Source organism: Sinohyriopsis cumingii, chromosome 3, assembly GCF_028554795.1.
Source record: "Sinohyriopsis cumingii isolate HCF-2022 chromosome 3, ASM2855479v2, whole genome shotgun sequence".
Lineage (NCBI taxonomy): Eukaryota > Metazoa > Mollusca > Bivalvia > Unionida > Unionidae > Sinohyriopsis > Sinohyriopsis cumingii.
This window is the reverse complement of record NC_142963.1, coordinates 31,086,778-31,111,403: the sequence shown is the minus strand read 5'-3', so window position 1 is coordinate 31,111,403 and position 24,626 is coordinate 31,086,778. Positions and strand designations below refer to the sequence as shown.

Sequence of the window (24,626 nt, the reverse complement as noted above, 5' to 3'; positions counted from 1 at the left end):
CTGACCCTGGATTCGAGTCGGCGTCTCGTTGGTATTGTTCTGTGATTGAAAACTTTTAAATTTCTTACACTTTTAACAAACATTACCCACAGTCAAGAGTATGGAACAATTCGATACTCCTGTCAGTCGCGTTCTTGGGATGCCAATGTGAGAGTTGATTATACAGTTCAACATACGTACGACACCAAGCAAGCATCATATTTCTATGGCAATGATGAGGCAACACGTGATGTACAAGTTCATTGATGGAAGAACTTCACATTTGATCAAACCTTTGTACTCGCGAATGTCCTCGACGTCGATGTGTTCTGTCAAAAAACTTCCTCTCTCTCTCTCTCTCTCTCTCTCTCTGTGTCTCTCTCTCTCACACACACACACACACACACACACACACACTATATATATATATATATATATATATATATATATATATATATATATATATATATATATATATATATATATATATATATATATATATATATATATATATATATATATATATAAACACAAGATTATAAAATGAAGAAAATTTAGACTTTTTAGTTGTGGGTAACATTTTTTTCTTCTCACTCTTGTATCAAATATGGCTCTTATTATTGCACCAAGTCGGCCAATTCTACGCGTCGGGAAATTCTGCGCAACGATAAGTCATTTCTGTAAATATTGGATCATGTGCTATTTTGGGTCAAAAATCCATTTTGTATTAAGAAAGAACGATCGTTTTTAATTAAGAAAATTTATATTCATAAAGTGTACAAAATTATCCCACATTTCGACTCGAAAGGAATATGAAAATATGATTTCTAAATGTCAACATGTTAAACCTGTAACCCAGAAAATTCTATTTACTAATTATCTTTTAGAATCATACAAATAAATACATTATACAAAAGATGGACATGTATACCTTAAAAAAATCTGCATCTTAATCCAAGTTTCCAATTTTGCAAGAAGTTGTCCCACACGTACACTATCGTCTGTTATCCAACGTGTCAACTTTCCGCTAGAACGGCATTCTCAAGAAATTCCCAGGCGTATAGTCTGTTTCTAAATTCTTTAGTAATTTTTTCCCCATAAACAACACTTTGTAAACACATTACATCTTATTCCTTGTTGTTTCTCCTCCACATAATAGCTTACTTTTTTATAATATGTTGAACTTTACTAATTTTTTACAAGATCGGTTTAGTTTGCTTAATAATCTCTTGCCATTTATTGGCATTGTTCAGTTGAATTTTGTAACTGGTAACAATTAAAAATTTCACAACGTTTCAAATCCGCGTAGTGGTAAAAGCAACATTTCACGCTACGACATTAAAAACTGAAAATGCTCCACATATCAAATAAAATAAAAATGTAACACTTACCTCTTTGGCTGTAGAACAAATATGGAGTACGTACACTCCTTGACATGATCCGAAAGACCAGTGCGTTATTTGGAGAAGATAATTAAATCTACAGGAGAATGAGTATTAGCAAGGGTAAAATACCCGTGCATACCGTGCTTTATGTGTCTATCACCGCAAGCGATCTACGACGAGATACATGCTAGTTCAGTAGCTTAACTAGATAAACAATTATCCACCCTAAGTAACGTTGTACGCATGTACGACGAAAATGATCAAATCGTTCTAAGGCGAAACCAAGTTATTTCTTGCCTTATTCTGTGACGTGCATTATTTCACTCTTGAGCTACTTCGATTGCGTGAAGAAAAAGAAAAAGGAAAGAGAGCACTATTCTTTATCGCTAACTAAGTTTCCAATACGTTAACCCTATCTGCAGATAGGGTTAATAAATCGGAACCTTGGATAGCGAAGATGTCGATAGCGTCAAGTTGATTAATGTGATCCGGATGTAATGTATATTTGATTTAATTTATATTTGATTGAATTTAATTGTTTGTAAGTTTTAAAATCCTTTTATTTTTAATTTCATTATATGTCAAAATAATGTAGTTTTGTTTACTAGGAACTTGATGATTTTTCAGAAAATAGTTTGACCTTGACTCTTCAGTTGTAAACACCTAAAGCTGACCTAGTTCCCGACCTTGATTTCAGAAATCACTGAGACAAGTAAACAACTTGTTATTTTTATCCTGTTCTTAGAGTAAAATGATTGGTTTTTGTCAAGGTCATACTGGGACTACGTGCTTTTAGACGTAAATACTTCTCGAAGATTCTGGAAAGTTGACCATTCCGGTGGCCTAGTGGTTAGGGCGTCCGCCTCGGATGCGGGAGCTCGTGGGTTCGAACTCCGGTCGAGTCATTCCAAAGACTTATAAAAATGGTACTGACAGCTGCCTCGCTTGGAGCTCAGCATTAAGAGGTTAGTGTTAGGACTGGTTGGTCTGGTGTCAGGATAATGTGACTTGGTGGGATATCATACTACATGTCTGCGGCATGATGCCCCAGTGCTAGACACCACTATAAACTGTCACACTGCAGACATCGTAGCGATATGACTGAAAAATTGTTAAAGCTACATAAAAAATCCAAATCACACACACACACACACACACACACACACACTCACACACACTGGAAAGTTGAGCCTTATCCGGAAATCTGTTTCGCGTTTCAAGTTACTGTATAATCTTTGTTTATACAGATATCTCTCAGTTGGGCTTCTAAACACTGGGACGTAAAGGTATTTCTTTTGTTGTGTCATTTAGAGTTATTTTTTAATGTTTATTCGAATTATTTGGATTCAAAAGGAATAATTCTGTTTCCTGGCAATGTATTAGTGCTCATAAAGAATTCTTGGAAAACACATTTATTTAAATTTTATTCGGAATTCAAACACTAGAATATTGTTTTCCGTAGTTCACAAAGGACTGTACACATCAGCTCTATTCTGACTACAGTATACGTCATCGCCTTACATTTTGGATTTTTCGTCCGGACTCGAACTTAAATTGATTAAAACATTTCATTACTAGGACTTCTCAAATTTATTTCGTGGATTATTCTTGGATAATTTTGGAATTTGATTCTTAAAACCGTAAGTTCTTATTTTTTTATATTTGCAGTATTTTTCCAGGGAAATAAATTATTTGTTAAATTTTTCAATGCTTGTTATTTTCACTCTTTCTTTTGTTACTGTTTATTCGAGCCTAAACACGTAACACCTGACTAAAAAAAGAACCTTGATTTCTCAAAATCTAATTATTTAGTAGCCTATCAATTCTTAATCGGTGATATTATTTATCAATCACTTACTTAAAGCAGAAATCAATGTTTGTCAATACCACACAGTTCTCTACCAACTTTACTGAGTATATTACAAAACATATAGTGATTTATGCATGTACCATTCATATATCTTCAAAGACGTTATATTTATAAAGGCCATGTGTTATTTGTATACCCATACAGTTTGATTCTGTCAGCTGATGTAATATAGTTTGTAATAGGAGATGGCTTTACATAAATACGTCAGCACTTTTTCCAAATCCTTACCTTTGCCTAGTACCAAATATATGTCCTTGACAATTTTGGAAATGAATATTGTTTGAACTACAATAGGGTTGCATGGTTAATGAGTTCGTATGCCAAACGAGTAGGTGTGATGAAGTTCGTCACTAAGCAATTAAACAAAAGAAATAAAACTTGCTGAAGAAAAAAAAGAAGTAAAAGATGCGAAGTTGGAGTTACGCATGTGAAGCTTTGTAAAACGAAAGAACTATCCGTGCTCCTTTGTCTAATTTGGATGTCAAATAAAAAGAGGGCGGTTATTTGTCCAGTCAAATCAGAGAGATGAATTAGGGGGCGGAGAATAACAAAACAGAATAGCGATCTCTTGCAATCTCATAAAAACATGCACGAAGTAAGATGGGAGCATCAGATTTCCCAGATAGTTCACATAATTAAAAATTCACCATACAATGAGCAGTCAATGTTTTCTTCATAAAAGTGCCATAATGTTTTTGAGTTAATCAAACTCTTTTGCATAACGATAATAAACTTTTCTGATCAAATGTATAGTACAATGAGATAAATTTTACTGGATAGTTTGCATTTCGAATTAATATATGTTTTGTACAACAAAAACATAGGAAGGGGGAAACTGTAACTGGTATCTGTACAGGTTTTTATGACTTTTTGTGAGATAGATCAACTGACACTAGTGTTCCTTGAACGTATGTCTTTTTTCAATAGTATTCTTTCAGACATCATTGAGGGTTGTACTGTATCAGAAGTTTGTTGCGTGAAGAATTTCACGCACACACACACACACACAAAATGTATGCTGTCTTGATATGAGCATCAGAAATCGCAGACATGAGATTAAGGGGCAAACTATCGGCATCATTGCAAAGTTCAAAAGCAAATTAGGATCAACCATTAGTAAGTGTTTTCTGTGGAAGGGTAATATCTTGGACTGCAGCGAAAGATATGTCTTCCCTTCGATATAATGGTGGACCATTCACCAACAAATAAATAAAATAGTTGACAAAAATTAAAACCAATCAGTGAAACAAACAAAATATTCCTATCGGGTGTGTTCACCTCACAGCGGCGCAGAATGTATAGTATTATGTAGTTTGTATAAACCATTTGATCTTTTATAGCAATAAATATAAATATATTTAGAATCTTACCAACTTTTTAAAATCCGTGAAAAGTCTAAGCGACTGGTTAGAGCAAGGCCGGCCTTAGGCCGATTGGACGAATCCCGCGCTCACAGGGGCCTCGCCTTTTAGTAATTTCAAAATGTATATATATAGAGAGAGAGAGAGAGAAAGTGATTTTAAAGCGATGGAAGAAATTTTATGTTCAATATCATATAAAACTTGTTTAAAAGTTTAACTCCAAATGCCGTGCTCACAGGGGATCCCGCGCGTAAATCCATGGGGGTGGGGGCTGGGGGGGGGGGGGACCTAAATGATACAAAGCGGGCCCAGCGTTTGCTAAGTCCGTTTCTGTATAATACATTTTTCTGTTGGAAGTCTGGTTTAAAAGTATCAGATAATCAATAACAAGTTTTACCTCATAGCTAAAGTACTCTTTGACAAAAGAATTAAGCAAGCTAAACGGCTAGAGGTTCGTGTCATTTTATTAAAAGACGATTCATTTGATGACACGTGTCTGAATTGTATCGATTAAAGCAAACGAAAGTATGTACCTTATTGGACAGATTAGGATGTCTCATTGGTCCAATTAAAATATCTCACTGGGCCGATTATGGTGTCTCATTGGACATATTAGATTATCTCACTAGACAGATAAGAGTATCTTATTATCGTCAACATAACAAGATTCTGCCTATCTTGATCTGTAGAAGTCTTGGTATTTCATACTGAATGTTTCGATTTCGTGCACATGTTATATACGGCACGATGTAATTTGACGGCGATGAAAGTTCAAGGGGTGCGCCATATTTTGAAAAGACCATACTAGGCACAACGGGTATCGTGATTTCATTTCAGATCAAAAGCTGTCTAAGTACTATTGAATATATACGATATCTTTGAAAAACACCATGTCACAACCGTGTGTAAAAGTATCAATCTAATACTTTCCTTTGTGTACAAAATAAAACGTATGGATGGATGGATGGATATATATATATATATATATATATATATATATATATATATATATATATATATATATATATATATATATATATTGCAATTGTGATCAACAGGTGTATAGATGCATCTATAATATGCACAGTGGATACATTTCAAATGTCAACAGTCATAAACCTAACATTTACCTAGTGCTATGGAATTAGTATACATACGGTAAGCCACTTAACTTTATCGCTCACGTGAATATATTTATACTGATAATTTTCCGTGGCTGTAATTCTCTTGTCAATGTTTAACTCTGTGATTAAGTAGATAATAATCGAAAGGAAACTACTTCCTGTGTATTATCTGAGTCATCGTCACAGTCCTCATGAATTACCCGTAAAAATATGCCAGTGTTTCGGGAATAAAATAACCTTAATGCATTTAAAATAGGAAAGAATGAACATGTAAATTCCTTGTCGAAATAACGATACCTGTTTTACACACAGTATGGTCCACTCCAAGTTAGTTTCAATATGTTTTTACCCAGCCCCACTGATGTAGACAATGGTTACAATGTCTTAAAGATACATGGATGTACCATTTTCTCGTGCCCAGGTTTGTGACATTTCCATTCAGATGAATTATTTGTATTAGTGGAGAAAAGTGTAAACAATTAGTTACTCTAAAAAAAAGTAACACAAAAATCCATTTCAATATCAATGCTCAGTCAGGTGTTTTCAATATTCATTTTGTCAAAAAAAGTAATCACGCATATGAGCACATACCGTGTGAATCAGGTGTAGATAATCTGTGTGTGAATCTGGTGTAGATAATCTGTGTGTGGATCTGGTGTAGATAATCTGTGTGTGCATCTGGGTGGTGATGATGCAAAGTCTTTTTCTTGTACAGTTCCAAATAATCAATAGTTCCGATTTTTACTCTTTTCTAAAGAATTCGTCCATTGAAGGTATATGTATGCCAAGATAACATTCCACATGGTTTCTTTTCTCTTGCCCAGTGATATGAATCTCGTTCTTGTGACTCCTCCCTTGACGGATTAGATCAGGTGTGTGCAAGCAGGTTTTAAAATATAAAAAATACTATATGGTGTGTGATTGAACCTGTAATATAAAATATATCGAAAGGATGTGCTGGTCCTTACATAAATCTATTTCAAAGGCATAAAGGCTACTCTCTCTCTCTCTCTCTCTCTCTCTCTCTCTCTCTCTCTCTCTCTCTCTCTCTCACACACACACACACACACACACACACACAATACAAGCACACACACACACACAGTACGAGTATCATTCATAAGGTTGCATGTTTAGTGTCAGCGGTTTCTTATTCATCTTCAGTCTGTAATGTCAGCAGTTTTTTTTTATTCAGCTTCAGTCTGTAGTGTCAGCAGTTTTTATTCAGCTTCAGTCTGTAGTGTCAGCAGCTTTTATTCAGCTTCAGTCTGTAGTGTCAGCAGCTTTTATTCAGCTTCAGTCTGTTGTGTCAGCAGCTTTTATTCAGCTTCAGTCTGTAGTGTCAGCAGTTTTTATTCAGCTTCAGTCTGTAGTGTCAGCGGTTTCTTATTCATCTTCAGTCTGTAGAGTCAGCAGATTTTATTAGCTTCAGTCTGTAGTGTCAGCAGCTTTTATTCAGCTTCAGTCTGTAGTGTCAGCAGTTTTTATTCAGCTTCAGTTTGTAGTGTCAGCAGTTTTTATTCAGCTTCAGTCTGTAGTGTCAGCAGTTTGTTTTTATTCAGCTTCAGTCTGTAGTGTCAGCAGTTTGTTTTTATTCAGCTTCAGTCTGTAGTGTCAGCAGTTTGTTTTTATTCAGCTTCAGTCTGTAGTGTCAGCAGTTTCTGTTTGTATTGTTAACGTTGCGACAAGCCATATATTTATTGCCGAGTTTATTGTTCCATATCATAAAGCGGCCAAATACCGTGTAGAAAGGTATGTAAACATAGACGGAATCACGTGACAAATGAATATTAACATGAACAGGGCTGATAACCACCCGACTGAAATTTTACCTCTGAATAGAATGTTCATTTAATATTGTTTTCAGTATTGATATGACTTTTCTTAAGTATGAAACCAATGGTGGATCAGTGAATCCATTCGACCTGATTAAAAAATTCCCTGGCAAACAGAAATCATATCATGGACGGTGAATCAGAGATATGACAACTATAACGTTTGCTTAGATATATCCAAGTCAGACATGATTTGGCGGGAACTGGGACTTGTTGTGTGACAGGCAACAATTATACATGTGCATGGAACAATAACTGTACATTGATTGATCTCTAGACAGATATATCAAGAGAGAGGAATCAAATAGAGACCAATTTTATACGGATGGCTGCTGATTTTGCTCCAGTGACAAAGTTCCCGTGTTACTACGTTATCTGTTAAATCACGACTAAGGTAAGAATGAATATTCAACGTTCAATCACTGCTTATTTGCGATGTAGGTATGTGTTGTGAGTATCAGTGTGAATGTAATGTTGTGTAATATTCTAGATGCAATAAACTACATTATGCAGCATTGTGATATTAATTTCAAGTGATACTTTCTTTGCGATTTTAAAGAAAAAATTCTTGGAACAAAAAGAACGTAACAGAGCTTCTTCTTCAGTTATGTGAATTGCACAGTTATATCAAATATGAATCATGTCTTTAATAAGCAGCAATGATGTATATATAGATCGGATATATTTGTATGCACACCTACAAATATTGAAAATATTGAATAAATGCAAGACTACGCGTTATTTTGTACTTAGCCAGTCATTTCGAGAATATATATATATATATATATATATATATATATATATATATATATATATATATATATATGGCGATTCCAAGTCCAGTCAAGTGTACTGGATCCAGCAAGAGATTGCGTGTGTTATAGATTGGTACGATAAACCCAACGCACTGACAACGAACGGTGCAAACCTAGTTTTTAACTAGCGTTACCACTTACAAGTCAAGAATGAGTTTTTGTCGAAGCCAATTATAAATCAAAGGCAAACATTAAGCACCGAAGAAAACATTTAATTTGCAAAACTTTACATGGGTATGCCTAATGGAAACAATATTTTCAAATTTAGATGTCGCAACTTATTGGCTGGAACTCCAATGCTAAAATGGCATTCTATTTGATATTAGCCTACAAAGATTTTGTATATAGGTTTTATTTCGGGTGTGTGTGAGAGTGAGTGACTTCGATTTTTAACGTCGCTCTAACAGTTTTAGTCATTTGGGTACGATGTATACAGAGTGGCACTTTATAGCGATGTCTTACACTGTGGTATCATGCCGCAGACGTGTAGCATCATGTCCCACACAGTCACTTTTCCTTACACCAGACCGACCAGTCATAACACTAACCTCTTAATGCTGAGTGCCAAGCGAGACAGTTGATAGTACTATATTTTTTAAGTCTTTGTTATAATTCGGTCAGGGTTCGAACCCGCAACCTCTCGCATACGTTAAGAATAAAACATTTTAGTGGTGACTATTCGACTAAAACCAAACATATACATATATTGATGTCAGCAGCGTGTTTGGATTCTTCTCTGGCCAATGTTTCCCACAGAGCCGCCTAATATTCTTCACTAAACTCAACCCAGTCTTTTAAATATATTGTATAAAGTATTACAGATTATATTTTGATTATTATATTTCACACAGTACTGACAATAGTATGCTGCAATTAAAGACTTGCGACATTGCTTCAATCTACGGCCAACAACATGAAACATCGTGACCTACAATCACGCGTTGTAAGAGATATGGCTACCAGGAACGTGTTGAAATATAGGTTCTTTTTTCCACAATCCCAAGTCGTTTTGCAAGCAAATAATTGATCTCAGTTTAATCTAACACTCTTCTAACTTAATGAATGAAAGAAATGTGTCAGTACTTAACGTAGGGAGGCACCAGTAAAAATCAATGGTTTACGTGAGGGGGTGGGGAGCCAAACCACTATAAATGTAGTGGTAGGGATCTTTCTGCATGGTTTGTTTGGGTTTCAGGGGTTTTCTGAAACGTGTTTGTAATTTTTGTCAACTGCAATTCTGCACATGGGTTCCGTATTCAGTGTCTAACACGTCGTAAAATAATCATAACATATATTGAACATAAAATTTCTTCCATCGTTTACCGTAAGTGTTCTGCTGTGCTATGTGTACCTGTTTTACCAGGTTAACTAGCGCCAGTTATATTGCTTTTTCTTGGTGTTGTCTTTTAGGGCAAAATAACACATATTGGCTATTTAGTACATTGATACTTGGAAAGTTTCTTGCTAAAGGACACAATACGGTAGCCGACGTTGCTAAAGAGATGGTAGGATCGAACCCGCGCGCTTTCAGTCTGGCACGCTGAAACTGGGACATCGAGGTTACTGCCTCTGCTAGTATCGTCTTATGACAGAACTGGAACATCTCTCAGCCATTTCCGTCAGTTCGAAAAATAACCTCGGTTGTAATTGTACAAATGTACATAAATTTGATCAGTTTCGGTTATTCGCCTCTGAAGAAGTGCATCATATATGCCACAACAGAAAATGCCGACGATATTCCGATTTGGACTTTGCCATAGTGTGCCATACAAACAGAAGTAGCCCCGATATGATTCTCACCGGCGGCGACTTTACGAAAAAGGTCGAGGATGTTTTGATTGGACATTCAGGAGAGTCCATCGAGCCCATTATAGATCAGTGAGGGTGTCTATATATCTAACAGGTGCAATAAATGAGAACCGTATGATAGCAACATCTGATTAACATTCCTATGTGTTCTAAGCGTTTCTGTTCAAACTTTGCTTTAGTAATGGAGTCGTAAATTAGCATGTATGTATGTATGTATGTATGTATGTATGTATGTATGTATGTATGTATGTATGTATGTATGTATGTATGTGTGTGTGTGTGTGCGTGCGTGCGTGCTTGCATGCGTATGTATGTATGTATGTATGTATGTATGGATTAATGGATGGATGGATGGATGAATGTATGTATGTATGTATGTATGTATGTATGTATGTATGTATGTATGTATGTATGTAATGGCAAATCTATCGAAGTGCTGGACAGATGAAGATAACAAAATATTAATTTCACTGATTTTTAAATTGAATAAAGGCTACCGCCATACATACTGCATATATCTTTGATAGAGAACTTTCTGCTCGCCCTGAAAAGTCATTTTGTTTCGTTCTAGGGACTCCTTTTGAGTGTAAATATTGACGCATAAGCTTTTTCAAACTGAAGTGCTTTCTTTGCACCTAATTTAGTACATGTACCTGCAGGTTCTATTGATGTCTGAGAATCTACGAGTGTGCAACACATACATAAACATACATACCAACAAATCTTTGACATTTCTCACCCTTCAAAGCCCTGAAAAGGAAGTGAGAACCGACGATAATGTCAGAGGGTGTTTTCATTATTGACCGTAATGGTTCAATTAGGTTTTTGATACCCTCAGAAATAGAAATAAAAACAATCAAATCAGAGGAACTGTATAACATTGTACCGAGGATCAATTTCAGTACAATAGTTAGCATCCATAGCCCAAGACGCCTTAGCATAAATAAAAGTTTTTTCATTATTATAAAAACAGAAAATATAGAACACTTGTCTCAAGTAAAACTAATTATATGCCTAGACGGATGGAACTGCAAAATTCTTTTTCGTACGTAATCAATAAGGCCTTTGTCCAAGTCGTATTTTATAGTGAACTGTTATATAGAGAAGATATGTTTACTTTTGTCTGTAAGTTTTTAATTAACAGCGCACTTATAAATCTTTCAGAGTGAAGCGTACCTCCTGAACACTTCGCTTTAACACTGCTTAGACGTTAGAAACAAAGTTGCCAACGGCGGCTGAAATAAGATAAAAGAGAAAATGTTGAGTATAAAGATGGAATCCTGACTATAAAAACTAAATACCAGCTGTAAAAAAGAGACGAATGTCCGGCGTAAAACAAGCCCAATTTTTGTACCGAAATTTCATTTTGAAACAGGTTGGATGCAACATTACGTTCATTTCCTACATTATAAAGGGTTTTAAGGTTAGCTGAATTTCTTATAATACAATGTAAGTGATAGGTGCGACAAGAAATAATATCTGGCTGAATGTAATCTGTGTCTAATACTTTACCACTTAACCTGGCTAAGAAATATTATACAGTTCTCTTTCAGTCCCTATCAATACAGCATTGTCTGTGAAATAATATTCGCAGATCACGATAATCACGCAATTCTTCGGCTGATTTTGTTGATTGTTTAACCAGCAATCAGATTACTCTAACTGGAGAAAGCTTAGCATTGAATATAAAGCGAACATTATCGTTATTGTGCAACTTTAGATCGCTGCTTTTTCCTCGTATAGTCGGACCGTCTATAATACCAACCGTTGCGCTCACTCGGTTAGGGGGAATGAACATTGCATCCGATATGGTGTAAGTTAAAAAAAAATTCTTACCCAAGAAAATGTGCCACTTAAAACTAATAATATTGACCAAAGCCGTATAAGATATTTGCTCGGAATACTGGAACATCATATCTGCGAGTGTTTATCTGCAATTAATGAGTAATAGAAAGTTCTTCCGCCTATTGTATGGGTACCTCGTTTGCTGTAAATATATTAAAATCCCACCTAATAGCCACACCTGGCTAAGAATTATCGAAATATAAAGATTCGTATCTTCCTTTAATATATAATGTACCTCATTACTGAGACAACCCTGTAAGAAGACAACGTTTTTCGACGCAGAAGAGTGGTATTTATATGAACGACGTTTCTGCTTTTAAAGGATTGGTTGGTTACATGTTTCAGTTTACATTAAATGGGACAAAGTGTCTGGTAAAGACTTAACTATTTATGGTAGAAGTATCTAAAATTTAGTAAAACACACACCCACCACCCACCCCACACACAGAGGCCCATGATTTCGGTGATGTATTCAATAGCAGGTTTATCAAAGTTTGAGGCTTTGAAATTGAGAATTTATTGATTCATTTGCTTTGAATCAAATTTGAGGCCATTGGAAGTTAGATGGATATGTATTGAATGTTGTTTTTTTTTTTTGTATATATATTTCCGTTGTCATCTTATAGGAGGTTACCTCTATTTCAGGGTTAGGATGGAGGTTGTAGATCCCAATGCTAGCAAGGAGAGCGCCATGCACGCGCTGACATGGTGTGTAAATATGGGCCATCTTGACGTCCTTCAAGCGTTACTAAGAACTCACTTTGCGGAATGCAAGCTCTCTGACATGGGCGACAAATGCGCTGACGTCCTAATGCACGCTGTCAGGGATGGTACGTCAGATGCCATGTCCCAGCTACTTATGTACGTTGACGACATATTTTTGTGCAAGACAAAGGAAAGAGACAATAATTACGTCACAAAGATGTTGTGTCTCGCAGTTGAGAAAGGGGAGAGAGAAAAGGTTAAAATTTTGGTAAAGAAACGTGCTGATGTAAATGCATTGTACCATGGTAAACCATTGCTTCATCTGTCATTAGCTCTTGGACATGTGGAAATAGCCAAGGTGCTCGTTGAATCAGGAGCCTCGGTCAATGCAGTTGATAAAAGAGGGGAATGTGCAATCAGCCCAGCTATATGTTCTTCAATACAGAACAAGGTATGCATGTTTATTGTATGAAACAGTCTATCATTAAAAAAATTTGAATGAAGATTTATTTCAACAATTGATATTGCTATATTTTGTATCCATATCTTAAGACAAAGTCTATGAAAAAAATGAAGTCTTAGATTTCTTCATCCATCAATATGCCAATGATTTCCAAAGCAATTGCTTTTCAGAATCTAGGATAAATAATACCATACATTAAACTTGTTAAAGATTATATTATTACTTGGTTTACGAGTCCCCGTGAGACATTTGTAAAGTAGCTGCATGATTCTCGCTCATATATTTACTAAGTTCAGGTAGTTTGGTACATTACGGCCACGCAGCTCTTTAAGAGCAAGACCTTTTTATCGTTGATCCTGAAACAATTATTTTCCACGAGACTTCGAGAAAAGAGTGTGGTCAACATGGGTACCCACTCATTGATATAGACATGGTTCTCGACTATCCCATCATATATCTGGAAACACATGGTAAATGCACAGAACAAATGTATGCTTATTTTAACCAATGGAGGCAATCGAAGCATACACATGAATACTGATCAATGCCACCGATACATGAGTTGTACTACATATAAGATAAAATATTTATCTGAAGACTATCAAGGAAACATAAAAATGACAGGACTTGGCTCTTGAATCGATTATCTGTCATATCCACAATCCTCGTGCAACTTATGAGGGGTGGGTGAGTTAGTAGCTCAATAAACCAGATATTGATGTCAACACGTTTGTTTCTAATTCTGAAGTATAATAAATTATCTGGACCGATAAACTATACATTACACCTCCACTTGTATTTTTCACGAGTAGTGGTAATATTTATATGTATATGTAATATTGCGCTTAAACATTATACCAGGGTCTCCCATAATCAATGCCTTATTTCATACACTGGAGCACTGCGTGATGTTTCCATTTGCCTTTCGAAGCCAAGATCATGCAATCGTCTTTAGGGCACCTAGCACATTTCATATTAATTTAAGGCTCAAAATGATTCTACGGTTTGATATAATCTTCTTCTCTATATGGCACTAGATGGTTGATTCATACACATTGTTAAATGTAACTGATTTCATACACATTGTTAAATGTAACTGATTTCATACACATTGTTAAATGTAACTGATTTCATACACATTGTTAAATGTAACTGATTTCATACACATTATTAAATGTAACTGATGTCATACACATTATTAAATGTAACTGATTTCATACACATTGTTAAATGTAACTGATTTCATACACATTGTTAAATGTAACTGATTTCATACACATTGTTAAATGTAACTGATTTCATACACATTATTAAATGTAACTGATTTCGCAGGCTCGACTTAAGAAAACTATCTGGACTGTGTTAGTGTTGGATCTTTCTGTATACATCCTCGTTTAAAAATAGGTCTTTCGAAGTTCTTTATTTAACTTATATGACGAAAGGTGAAGAAACGTTAACAAAGTGGATCCTACATCTTTTCCATTATATCCTAGTATGCGGTTACGTCATCTGCATTTATAACTGAATAAGCACTTAATGGTTCTTACGATAACTGAGATAACTGTTCGCATTAAGCTTTTATTTTGTCTAACTGTAGATCGGTAAGGGGACAAAATTGTTCTTCATTTTCCTGTATAAGTTATAAAGGACCGTAACATTGTCAGCGTTATTGGATATCATGGCCAGCCATTTAGAAGATTTCATACCACATTTCAAGTTGTATGTTTTGTGGGCCAATAAATGACACAAATATGAGACACTTTCGATGGACCAGTGTTACTGACAGTCACTGACAGATTTTTCAAGATAACAAATTATTTACTTAGTATGCTCCTGTAACTCAATAAAAATTATTATAATATCATTCAGAAACATAACAAGGGCAATTAAATCATAAATGATAAATAAATCCTCCGTTTTTTCAGTAACTTACTAAAATGAAACCCCCAAAATATTTTTGTTCCATGTTATCTATTCAATTCTTAAATATAAGATTTTTAGGTGATAAGAATGCGAAGGATATTGTTTTCAACCATAAAAATAGCTGCAGAGAACGTGACTAAACAGCACATTTTGTATAACGACTAAAATCATTGTGGGAGATATTTTTGTTTCTTTTTCTTTCATTATAATAACAGTTTATTTCAAATACATAAAAGTTTTTTAATTTTCTTTAACAGACTGTACATTAATTGTATTTCCGAAGTTATATTAAGTTAATCAGTCTTTCTTTACAGAAGGAAGTAGTACGTTGGTTAATTGAGAATGGGATGGACATCAACCGTGCAGCCGTTTCCGGGAAGAAGCCTATTCACATAGCCGCTGCACATTCGGCTGACGTAGTCAGGGAGTTAGCACTTGCCGGATGTGATGTCAACCAACCTGATGACGTCAACAGCGACACTCCCCTTCATATCGCATGCGCCAGGTGTTGTTCCGACACAGTTACTCAACTTATTCGGTACGGTGCAAAATTTAACGTTCTAAACAATCAGGGAGAAACTGTGCTCGAGAAATTATTAAAGTTTGCTCAGGAACATAACAACTCTCTCACAAAAGCGCGGATAGATCTTGCCAAAAGACTTATCAGCATTGGTTTCAAAGTCTTCTCTCACAATGAAAAAATACCATCGAAAACAAAACGAGGAAGGAATAAACTTCACGATCTTTATCTTCAGATTTTGAAATCAACCAATCAGACGAGGTCTCTCCAAAGTATATGTCGGTCGTACATAAGAGATAGACTGCAAGGCGTGGATGTATCACAGCAAATCGAGAAATTTGACATTCCACAGTATTTGAAAGAATATCTTTTATTTCAGGACGAAGATATCTGACGCTTATGAAATACTCAATACCATCCACGTTGTTGTTTTTTTAATGTGCTAAAATATATGTAATACTCTATTTATTGATTTAAGTTTGGGTGTCAGGTAGATCCGATTTACATATACTCTAGTCTTTGGTGATTGGTTAAGTTTAGTATAATTATTTATATCATTTGTCTTTTATAGTAGTGCTCACTGTGGAAATAGTTAGTCCCCGGATTGAACGTTTATCTTTCGTGTTTCCGTTTAAATTTACAGATAATTCTTGGTTTCGCAGAACTTAGTTTTGTTAACTGAGAACAATGATATATATATATATATATATATATATATATATATATATATATATATATATATATATATATATATATATATATATATATATATATATATATATATATATATGGGGCCCCGAGTGGCCGAGTGGTCTAAAGCGCTCTCCGTTACGGATCACTGCCATCTCACCTCTGTCTGCGTAGGTTCTAGTCTCAGATTCGGCCAATGTGGGTATGTGAGAAAGCTTGCCAGTAGCTTCTCGAGGGTCCGTGGTTCTTTCCGGGGATTTCCTGGGTTCTTCCTCCACCATTAATACTGGCCGCCATGTATAGCCTATCTTGTGCTGAAAAATGGCGTTAAAACATACAACAACAACATATATATATACATGGATAGATATTAATTGACATTGACTATTCATTTGTTTCGTGAGTTTCTGACCCATTTTTAACGAGACAGCCACGTCAGTTCTGCTTGTAGAGCGTCAGACTCGTAATCCTAAAGTAGGGGGTTCGATACCTGCCTATGCCAGCTATCGTCGCCTGTCTGGATTAATCCTTTGGAAATGTTATTGGTTCCAATTTCTTCGTCTTGGTAAGGCCGTTAGTGAAGTAAATGTTCTTTTTAAAATCAACCACCCAATTGTTTTCAATGAATAAAACTGAAATCTAAATAAAGATTTAATGTTGATATGATATAAGCATGGTCAGCCTTATCCTCCGCTTTGGCGGTTATGTCTCTTATCCTTATTCATCGGCCACATATACAGCGCCCAACCCTTCCAACGTTTAATTGGTTGACTTACGCATTACTGACGGTGACTCCGCCTAGCTGTCGAAAGAAAAATTATTCGAGTTCTCAAATGACTTTTCTTTTGTTTAAGATAATGGTTATGTTTTCTCCCGTTGAAACAAATTTAAAAAAACTTACATCCATGCAAGATTTTCTAGCCAGCACAAGTGGTGCAGTAGTTTGTTTCTTAAGGTGTAGGAAACGAAGAATTATATGTAAAGAACTGACCGCAAAAAGGCGACAGTCAATTTTTGGCATATGCCGAGTCCTGGCATCAATTTTTAGCATATACCTTGTCCTGGGCCGAGTCCTGTGTCAGTTTTTGACATATGCTGAGTCCTGGCATCATATCCAGGCCACCAAGTTTGGAAAGAGAATTTACGTTCAGTACTCTTAAGTAAAGTAAAGAAATAATGACACAGAATTATGGGATATAATTTTTTCACCACTAGTTGACCAAAAATCTTAAGTTTACTCAGGTCTTACTGTTTTTCCTATCCTTTAAATGCAAAAGTACTCTCCGTCATTATATTCTTAATATCAAACATGGGATTGTATAAGGATCGCATTCGCTATAAAGGTTGAGGAAACAGACAATATTTTCAAATTTACATGTGTGCTTAAACGAACCTCTGAACGGTTGAAAATAATTAGACTGTGTTTAGTCAAAAGGAAACCTTTATTAGTCAAGGAAGTCTAATTTGGACCAACTATAAATTCGCAATTAACTAATATAGCTATATCATCTTGAAAAATTCACAGATCAAACATAACCACGCCTACTAAATAGCACGTAAATTCTGATGACAATTTACCGCTGTATTAGAGAGTATACTTATAAGCAAAGAGAAAATGTCACATTTGTTTTTTAAAGTTAGGGAAGCTCTAACAGATTAAATATATATATGGTATGCAGACAAATAACTCGACAGACTAGTTAATGGCCACACATGACTTTAAGTGAATAACCATCATCATAACTTGGCCGCTTTATGTTATTCAAACCTAGCAACAGAGACATTACCAGTAGAATGTAATAAATCAAACAGAGTGAGCAAGTGGTCCATTGTAATATTGGATATAAACTACACTTGGCTGGCATCGGGTGGTACGTATGCGATTTTTGTCTCCGGACAAATCTTGATAAAATCTTTGGCAATTTACACAGCTCAGTGTCAAATGGCTGGCACCGTGTCCAATCAATATTATGATGATTAATACCTCCAACTAGGTAATATTGTTTCTTTTTTTTGGGGGGGGGGGGTAAGGCCATTTATCAGTTATTTATAAAGGCAATACAAGACAGCTAGTATAACTGCTGGAGGAAGAGCCCAAGAAAACCCTGGTAAGAACCACCGACCCACCGGTAGCAAGAGACAATCATTGGCCTATCCCGAGACTAGAACCCACGCGGACAGAAGTCAGATGAATGACCAGAAATAATATCTACATGCATAATATCTACAATAACATCGTTATTTTCTATTAACAAGATATTGATGTTGTATCGATAATAATATGAGTAATGATACCGTGTAGATGGTTTTAATTGTAATACGGCAAACATTTTACTTCAGTGTATATAATATAGCTCTTTCTCACTTTGCAAAATATGCCGCAAGTACTCTCAATTTTGGAACCGTCGCTTAAATAAATGCGATATGAAAAAACTTGAAGCCCGATATAAATTAAGCGATCGTCATTGTGAGACGAATCTTGTCCATATTCATCCTATCTGATCGGCGTACGCCCGGTGAAGGCGCAAGGGAGCTCATGCGGAGTGTGGGGGGTAAAATTGCCCCTGGCTCCAGTCCGGGGGAAGGGCGGGTGCCGTCGGAAGGTGTTTTGCAGCTGCAGTTTTCATAGTGTTTCACCTCGCCATAATGTAGCGGGGTAATTTTTCATAAAACTTATTTTCAGATGCTGGGGTGGAGATGGAGGTTGGCAAATGAAAGAAATAAAGGCTCTGCGGCAAAGTAGGAGCGCCACTAAAGAATACTACCCCTGGGCGCCTCGAACCCTCGTGCTGCCAATATATACGCCACGCGATATGGCACTTTCCAAATGACCGTTAAGTGGCTACCAAGTGCCAATAATCTGCTGTAAATGTCACTGACTAAAGCAATAAAAACCTGAACAGCCACTTATGAAAATACGTAAGAAAAAGGCCATTTTCATATTTTATCTATTCCTGTGTATCGTTGTACACTCTCGAGTTGCATAGTAGTAACGAGTTTCGGTGAAATTGTTGAAAGGGGGATAATTTCACATCACTAAATAATCTTTGATGAGAACCAAAGAATGCTTGAGACCTTATTTATTAGCCCTTACTTGTATGTAATCAATTTTCAAGTGTCCGAATGGTGTCATTAATTACACATTATTGTATGCCATGAAGGTCATTTATGTATTCCGTACCGACAGTATATTATTTTTATAATTAAAAACGTACTCTTAAATTGCGATTATTCACTTTATGAATAGCTGCGTGTGTTGAAATAATATGTGTGTGTGTGTGTGTGTGTGTGTGTGTGTGTGTGTGTGTGTGATTTGGATTTTTAACGTAGCTTTAAAATAATTTCAGTCATATCGTACCGATGTCTGCAGTGTGACAGTTTATTGTGTTGTCTAGCACCCAGTCACATTATCCTGACACCAGGCCGACCAGTCCTAACACTAATATCTTAATGCTGAGCGCCAAGCGAAGCAGCTGTTAGTACCATTTTTATCAAGTCTTTAGTATGACTCGGCCGGGGATTGAAACCACGACCTCCCACATTCGAGGCGGACGCTCTAACCACTAGGCAAATGGAGCGGTGAAATAATAATTGTACTACCATGCTATTTGTATGGATTCAATCCGACGTCCTCTTTTCTTGATCCGGTATAATACCTTTCCAAAATAGCTAAGATTCAAAGCAATCAATGAGTTTCGTTTAGAAGTGCTTTGAAGTCATTAAATATGCGGAACATTCAACAATCAAGATTGTATAGACTTATATTAAACTATATTCAAATATAATTTTAGAACAAAAATGAATATTTCAGATGAATAAATACCCCTACATGACTTTTCTTGAAGTTAAAATTTAGAAACTGCACTAGTGAAAACATGGTTTGGTCACGAGATGTGTTTGCCAGAAGAATGGCCTACTTGCAAAAGAAGAGTGAATTTAGTTAAAGAAATCCGTTATCGAAATGTATGTTTTCTCTCGTGTGTAACAGATTAAGTCTTTAAAGACTCAGATTTTTTGTTAAAGAAAACAAACATCATTGATTGCAAGTTTGACACGTATTGTCTATTATGCCACGCAGTTTTGATAAACCGTGAATCGTTTTTGTCTTAAACCCTAGGATGTCATTCTTGCTCGATATATTACATATAAAAAGTATAGTATTTTTATACATTAACTTTATTATGCTTTTCCATATGAACACATTTTATTTTATAGATTATAGTACAAAGAGATCGGACCAAAAATTCTACCAACTCCTCTACACTCATACTTGGTAAAGATCCACTGTTTACGTGCATACTGTTTACTGAGAATCCATCTTACTGCAACAGGCAATTAATCTGGAAACAAACTTACAGATGGTTCGCAATTTTGTTTTAACATTCTAGGAAACATCTGTTTTACAATACTTACATTTTTACAACAACAAAAATATATATATAAACATCGTGTGCAATAAAACACTAGAGAATTATTCATGCTGATTTTAGTGTACGGTGTATGTCTGCACATTTTTCTGTTGTGCAACTCAAGGTCTTATAGTATAACCATTATTCCAAGCATGTTAGAAAGTGAAAATCATGTAATGCCTGTAACCGCCACTTGATAAGATTGTTAATTTTTCATAACTTTAATAGCCACTTTGTAAGGCCATTACTATTTCATGGCTGTAATCGCCACTTTGTAAGACCACTACTATTTCATGGCTGTAACCGCCACTTTGTAAGACCATTACTATTTCATGGCTGTAACCGCCACTTTGTAAGACCATTACTATTTCATGGCTGTAACCGCCACTTTGTAAGACCATTACTATTTCATGGCTGTAACCGCCACTTTGTAAGACCATTACTATTTCATGGCTGTAACGGCCACTTTGTAAGGCCGTTACTATTTCATGGCTGTAACCGCCACTTTGTAAGGCAATTACCATTTCATGGCTGTAACCGCCACTTTGTAAGGCCATTACTATTTCAGGTCTGTAACCGCCACCTTGTAAGGCCATTACTATTTCATGGCTGTAACCGCCATTCTGCAAGACCATTACTCTTTAATCGCTGTAACCGCCACTTTGTAAGGCCATTGCTATTTGAACGACGTTATATTAAGCCCTATCAACATAAGGCAATCTGAACGCAATTTATAGTCTTATGTCAATCCTTTATAAACTTTGATACGTGTGATACTCTTAAGTTCTAAACATTTTCAACGATAAAGATATTTTTCTTCAATCAATCACTGTTTATATGGACCACGAAACTAGATCGTGTCTCCTTGCGCGTGTATGTGTAGATTTGTAAGTTTGCAGATACCTGATTTGACGGAAAAGTCTATTCAGTAGACCCACAGGGTAATATAGGTAAAGACTTTTATACAACTCTCAATAAAATTAATATGGTTTCAGTATTCACTATATGGTGTCTTGTTAAATTTTTTAGAAACTTCTTACTGAGCTCTCTTCGTAAATCAAGCAATAAGACAATTAACGATGCATTTCTTGGATAAAGACGACATAAAGCAAATTAAAATTTCGAAGGGTTGATAAATTCTTGAAGTCTAGTAACGTAAACCAAACTCAAAAATGCTTTACATATGACGTAGCTTTTTGATAGTATATATCCTTAACTGCAATGAGTAGCAACTGGTCACGTTTGAATAATAAAACACACACAATAAAGTGCACCAAATACTGGCTTTCTTATTATTGAATAAAATAATGATAAAAGTTTGGCTGATCAGTATAATGATAAGATAAAACGGAGGAAAACAGACAAATGGACGGACAAACAGGAAATAGATTGTGCAATGATTGGTAATGCATGATGCACACTTGAGTAGAATTTCACGCTCTGACGTTCTGACTAACAACATTAGCGATAAAAACATCAGATACACTCGGATCACAATTATTTTTCCTATATAGTCTCAGCATGTTTTTTCTTAGTACTGAACTTTCCACCGTGTCAAATTCCCAATAAATCATGTGTTATTCTAAAATACCATCAAAGATGACCTCATTGTGAAGTTCTTTTGAAAGGTTATCAGGCATTTTTCTTTGACAGTGTAAACAAAGCAGCGTGCAATGCGTCACATATTTCACTTCCGGATCAGCAGTAATGCCTCATTATTCCCTGTGCACTGTGGCTGAAATACATACAGATAAACACATCCTAATACTAATACTCGCATTCTAAATATAAGCAAATAACTTTAAACCATAACAAAGAACGCCTAAATCTAAGTCTTACGTCACACCAAAATGAGAGACGAACAAATTGCTCTAACACCATCTCGTACCCAGTGCTATCACGTGCTATGAAAGACGGCGGTGGCGATTTGACACAGAATACAGTAATACCCTTTGCCCTTTGTGTGTTACTATTTACACATGAAAAAGATTTATACTTTCTCTGTGGTTTAATATTCAAAATATTATTGCCATTAATTTGTTCCCTCAGGCTCACTACTGTCACTGCACCCGCGAGGACCGCACGTACTGTGCAAAGAAATAAAATCTGAATAGAAAATTGACAAATCACACAAAAGTGGTTCAGTAAGGGTGCATGTTTGAATCATACCACCGAATCAGCCCAGGTCAGCTACCGTGGTGTGTCCTTGTGAAAGTAACTTTAATCGAATTGCCTCAACACTAAATAACCTACTTGTATTGCTGTGCCATAACACACCAAAGTCAAACCAAGCCCAACCGACTCTTTAAATACATCGATGTTGTTGATGACTTCAGTCCATATATAATGGCATTTTGTTTGATATGAAAATATATTTGGAAAAACATATTAGGATTTAGTACCATGATTTTCTCCAAACTAATTTGAAAAATTGTTGATAATTTTAAAAACGCAAATTATGATTAAAGGCAGGAAAAGAGTAAACCAAATGTTGTCACCTACAAGGAAAGGCAAATCTAGTTCATTTTAAAAAGTCATTACGTTTTTAATCAGACAGGGGAATATTAACATGTGACTCGCACACTCGAGTTGCATGAGGTACCGGATATAACGACCGGACGTAGAATATGCTCAGTTTCAAATTCTAAAACACATTAGGGATAGACCGTTATGGTTGTTTCATTGGTTCATTGGTTTGTACGTAAGGCTCACAAGGCAACCGTTGTAATTTGTATTATTCGACGCATTATATTAAACCACTCGGCCACTCAAGACCCACTCATAATTCGCACATGTCTTTTTAAAAATAGTTTTGTATATTGCTTTATCGAAGTAAAGAATAACTTCTGCCGTAACAGTAACACACGATTGCATAGCTCACCTATACGAATAAACAGTAAGCTCCAGTGTCCACTGTAAATATTAATTATCATGCAGAAAAATAAAGTTCAACTAAAGCGACCTTGACAGTGAAATGTTTTCTCCTTTTCTAACTCAGATTTTGCTTTTTTTCAATCAAAATTTGAGAACCACTCTTTTGATATGCACTAGACAGGCAAAATTGTTCTGGTGTGCCGTTAAGCCACATACATACATACATACATACATACATACATACATACATATACGTACATACATACATACATACATACATACATACATACATACATACATACATACATACATACATACATACATACATATCCAAAACCATGAAGAAACTACCTGGAGAGCAAATATGGAACTAAGGGATGATTTAATTCACTTCAGAAACATTCATTTGGACTTAAAACCAAGTAATATATGGTTTCTTGGGCGTAAATTTCCATCCATGTTATGGCCTCTCTCTGAAGTAATGAAACTATATATCATGCCTGTTGGTAAAGTTATGGTATGCAAACTCTGTGGAAAAGAGACTGACGACAGAGCGAAACATCTTATTTTAGGTTGCGAAATGCTGCTTGAGGAACGAAACGTTTTCTTTGAGAGAGTGATTGACCCTTTAGAAGTGAGAGACGGGGTTAACTTATTCAATCAAGAAGACGATATATTGTTGGAGACACTTCTTGGAAGCAGGGTTGACTGCATGTCGTCTATTGACGATGACGTATCAGATACGCTCATGTTGGTGACCGCAAACAGCATAGCTTCATTCTACAATAAAATGTGTGCCCTGCTATCAACTAACATGCCCTAACATGATATTAAAAGTAAGTAGTAAATTAACATTAAATATAAACAATTAAAGGCCAAAGTCTTCTTGTCAAATCCGCAAATTTTGTTGTATGACAGCTGTTTGTGTGTCTGTTTATGTATTTGTTTATGTATTTGTTTATGTTTATTTCCAAGAGATTTCTATATGGTTTTCTGTATTTATATATCTCATTTTGTAA

At 35.7% G+C, this 24,626-nt stretch overlaps 1 protein-coding gene across 2 annotated transcripts; it reads left to right on the top strand.

The window, feature by feature from the left end:
- Positions 1-7,490: 7,490 nt before the first annotated feature.
- On the top strand, positions 7,491-19,546 carry LOC149802629 (ankyrin repeat and SOCS box protein 16-like). Of its 2 annotated transcripts, XM_089951949.1 has the most exons (4): positions 7,491-7,948; positions 12,669-13,179; positions 15,429-15,652; positions 19,008-19,546. In XM_089951949.1, the coding sequence occupies exons 2-4, from the start codon at positions 12,676-12,678 to the stop codon at positions 19,153-19,155; spliced, it is 876 nt and encodes a 291-aa protein (XP_089808075.1). In that variant the 5' UTR covers positions 7,491-7,948; positions 12,669-12,675; the 3' UTR covers positions 19,156-19,546. The 2 variants fall into 2 exon arrangements, with proteins under 2 accessions (XP_089808075.1, XP_089808074.1); XM_089951948.1 differs by having other exon boundaries at positions 15,429-19,150.
- Positions 19,547-24,626: the final 5,080 nt, after the last annotated feature.

Excerpts from the sequence above, each read along its gene's own strand:
- LOC149802629 (XM_089951948.1), top strand. The coding sequence starts at position 12,676 with ATGGAGGTTGTAGATCCCAATGCTAGCAAGGAGAGCGCCATGCACGCG. Across the intron at positions 13,180-15,428 it reads GTTCTTCAATACAGAACAAG|AAGGAAGTAGTACGTTGGTT; the intron begins GTATGCATGTTT and ends CTTTCTTTACAG.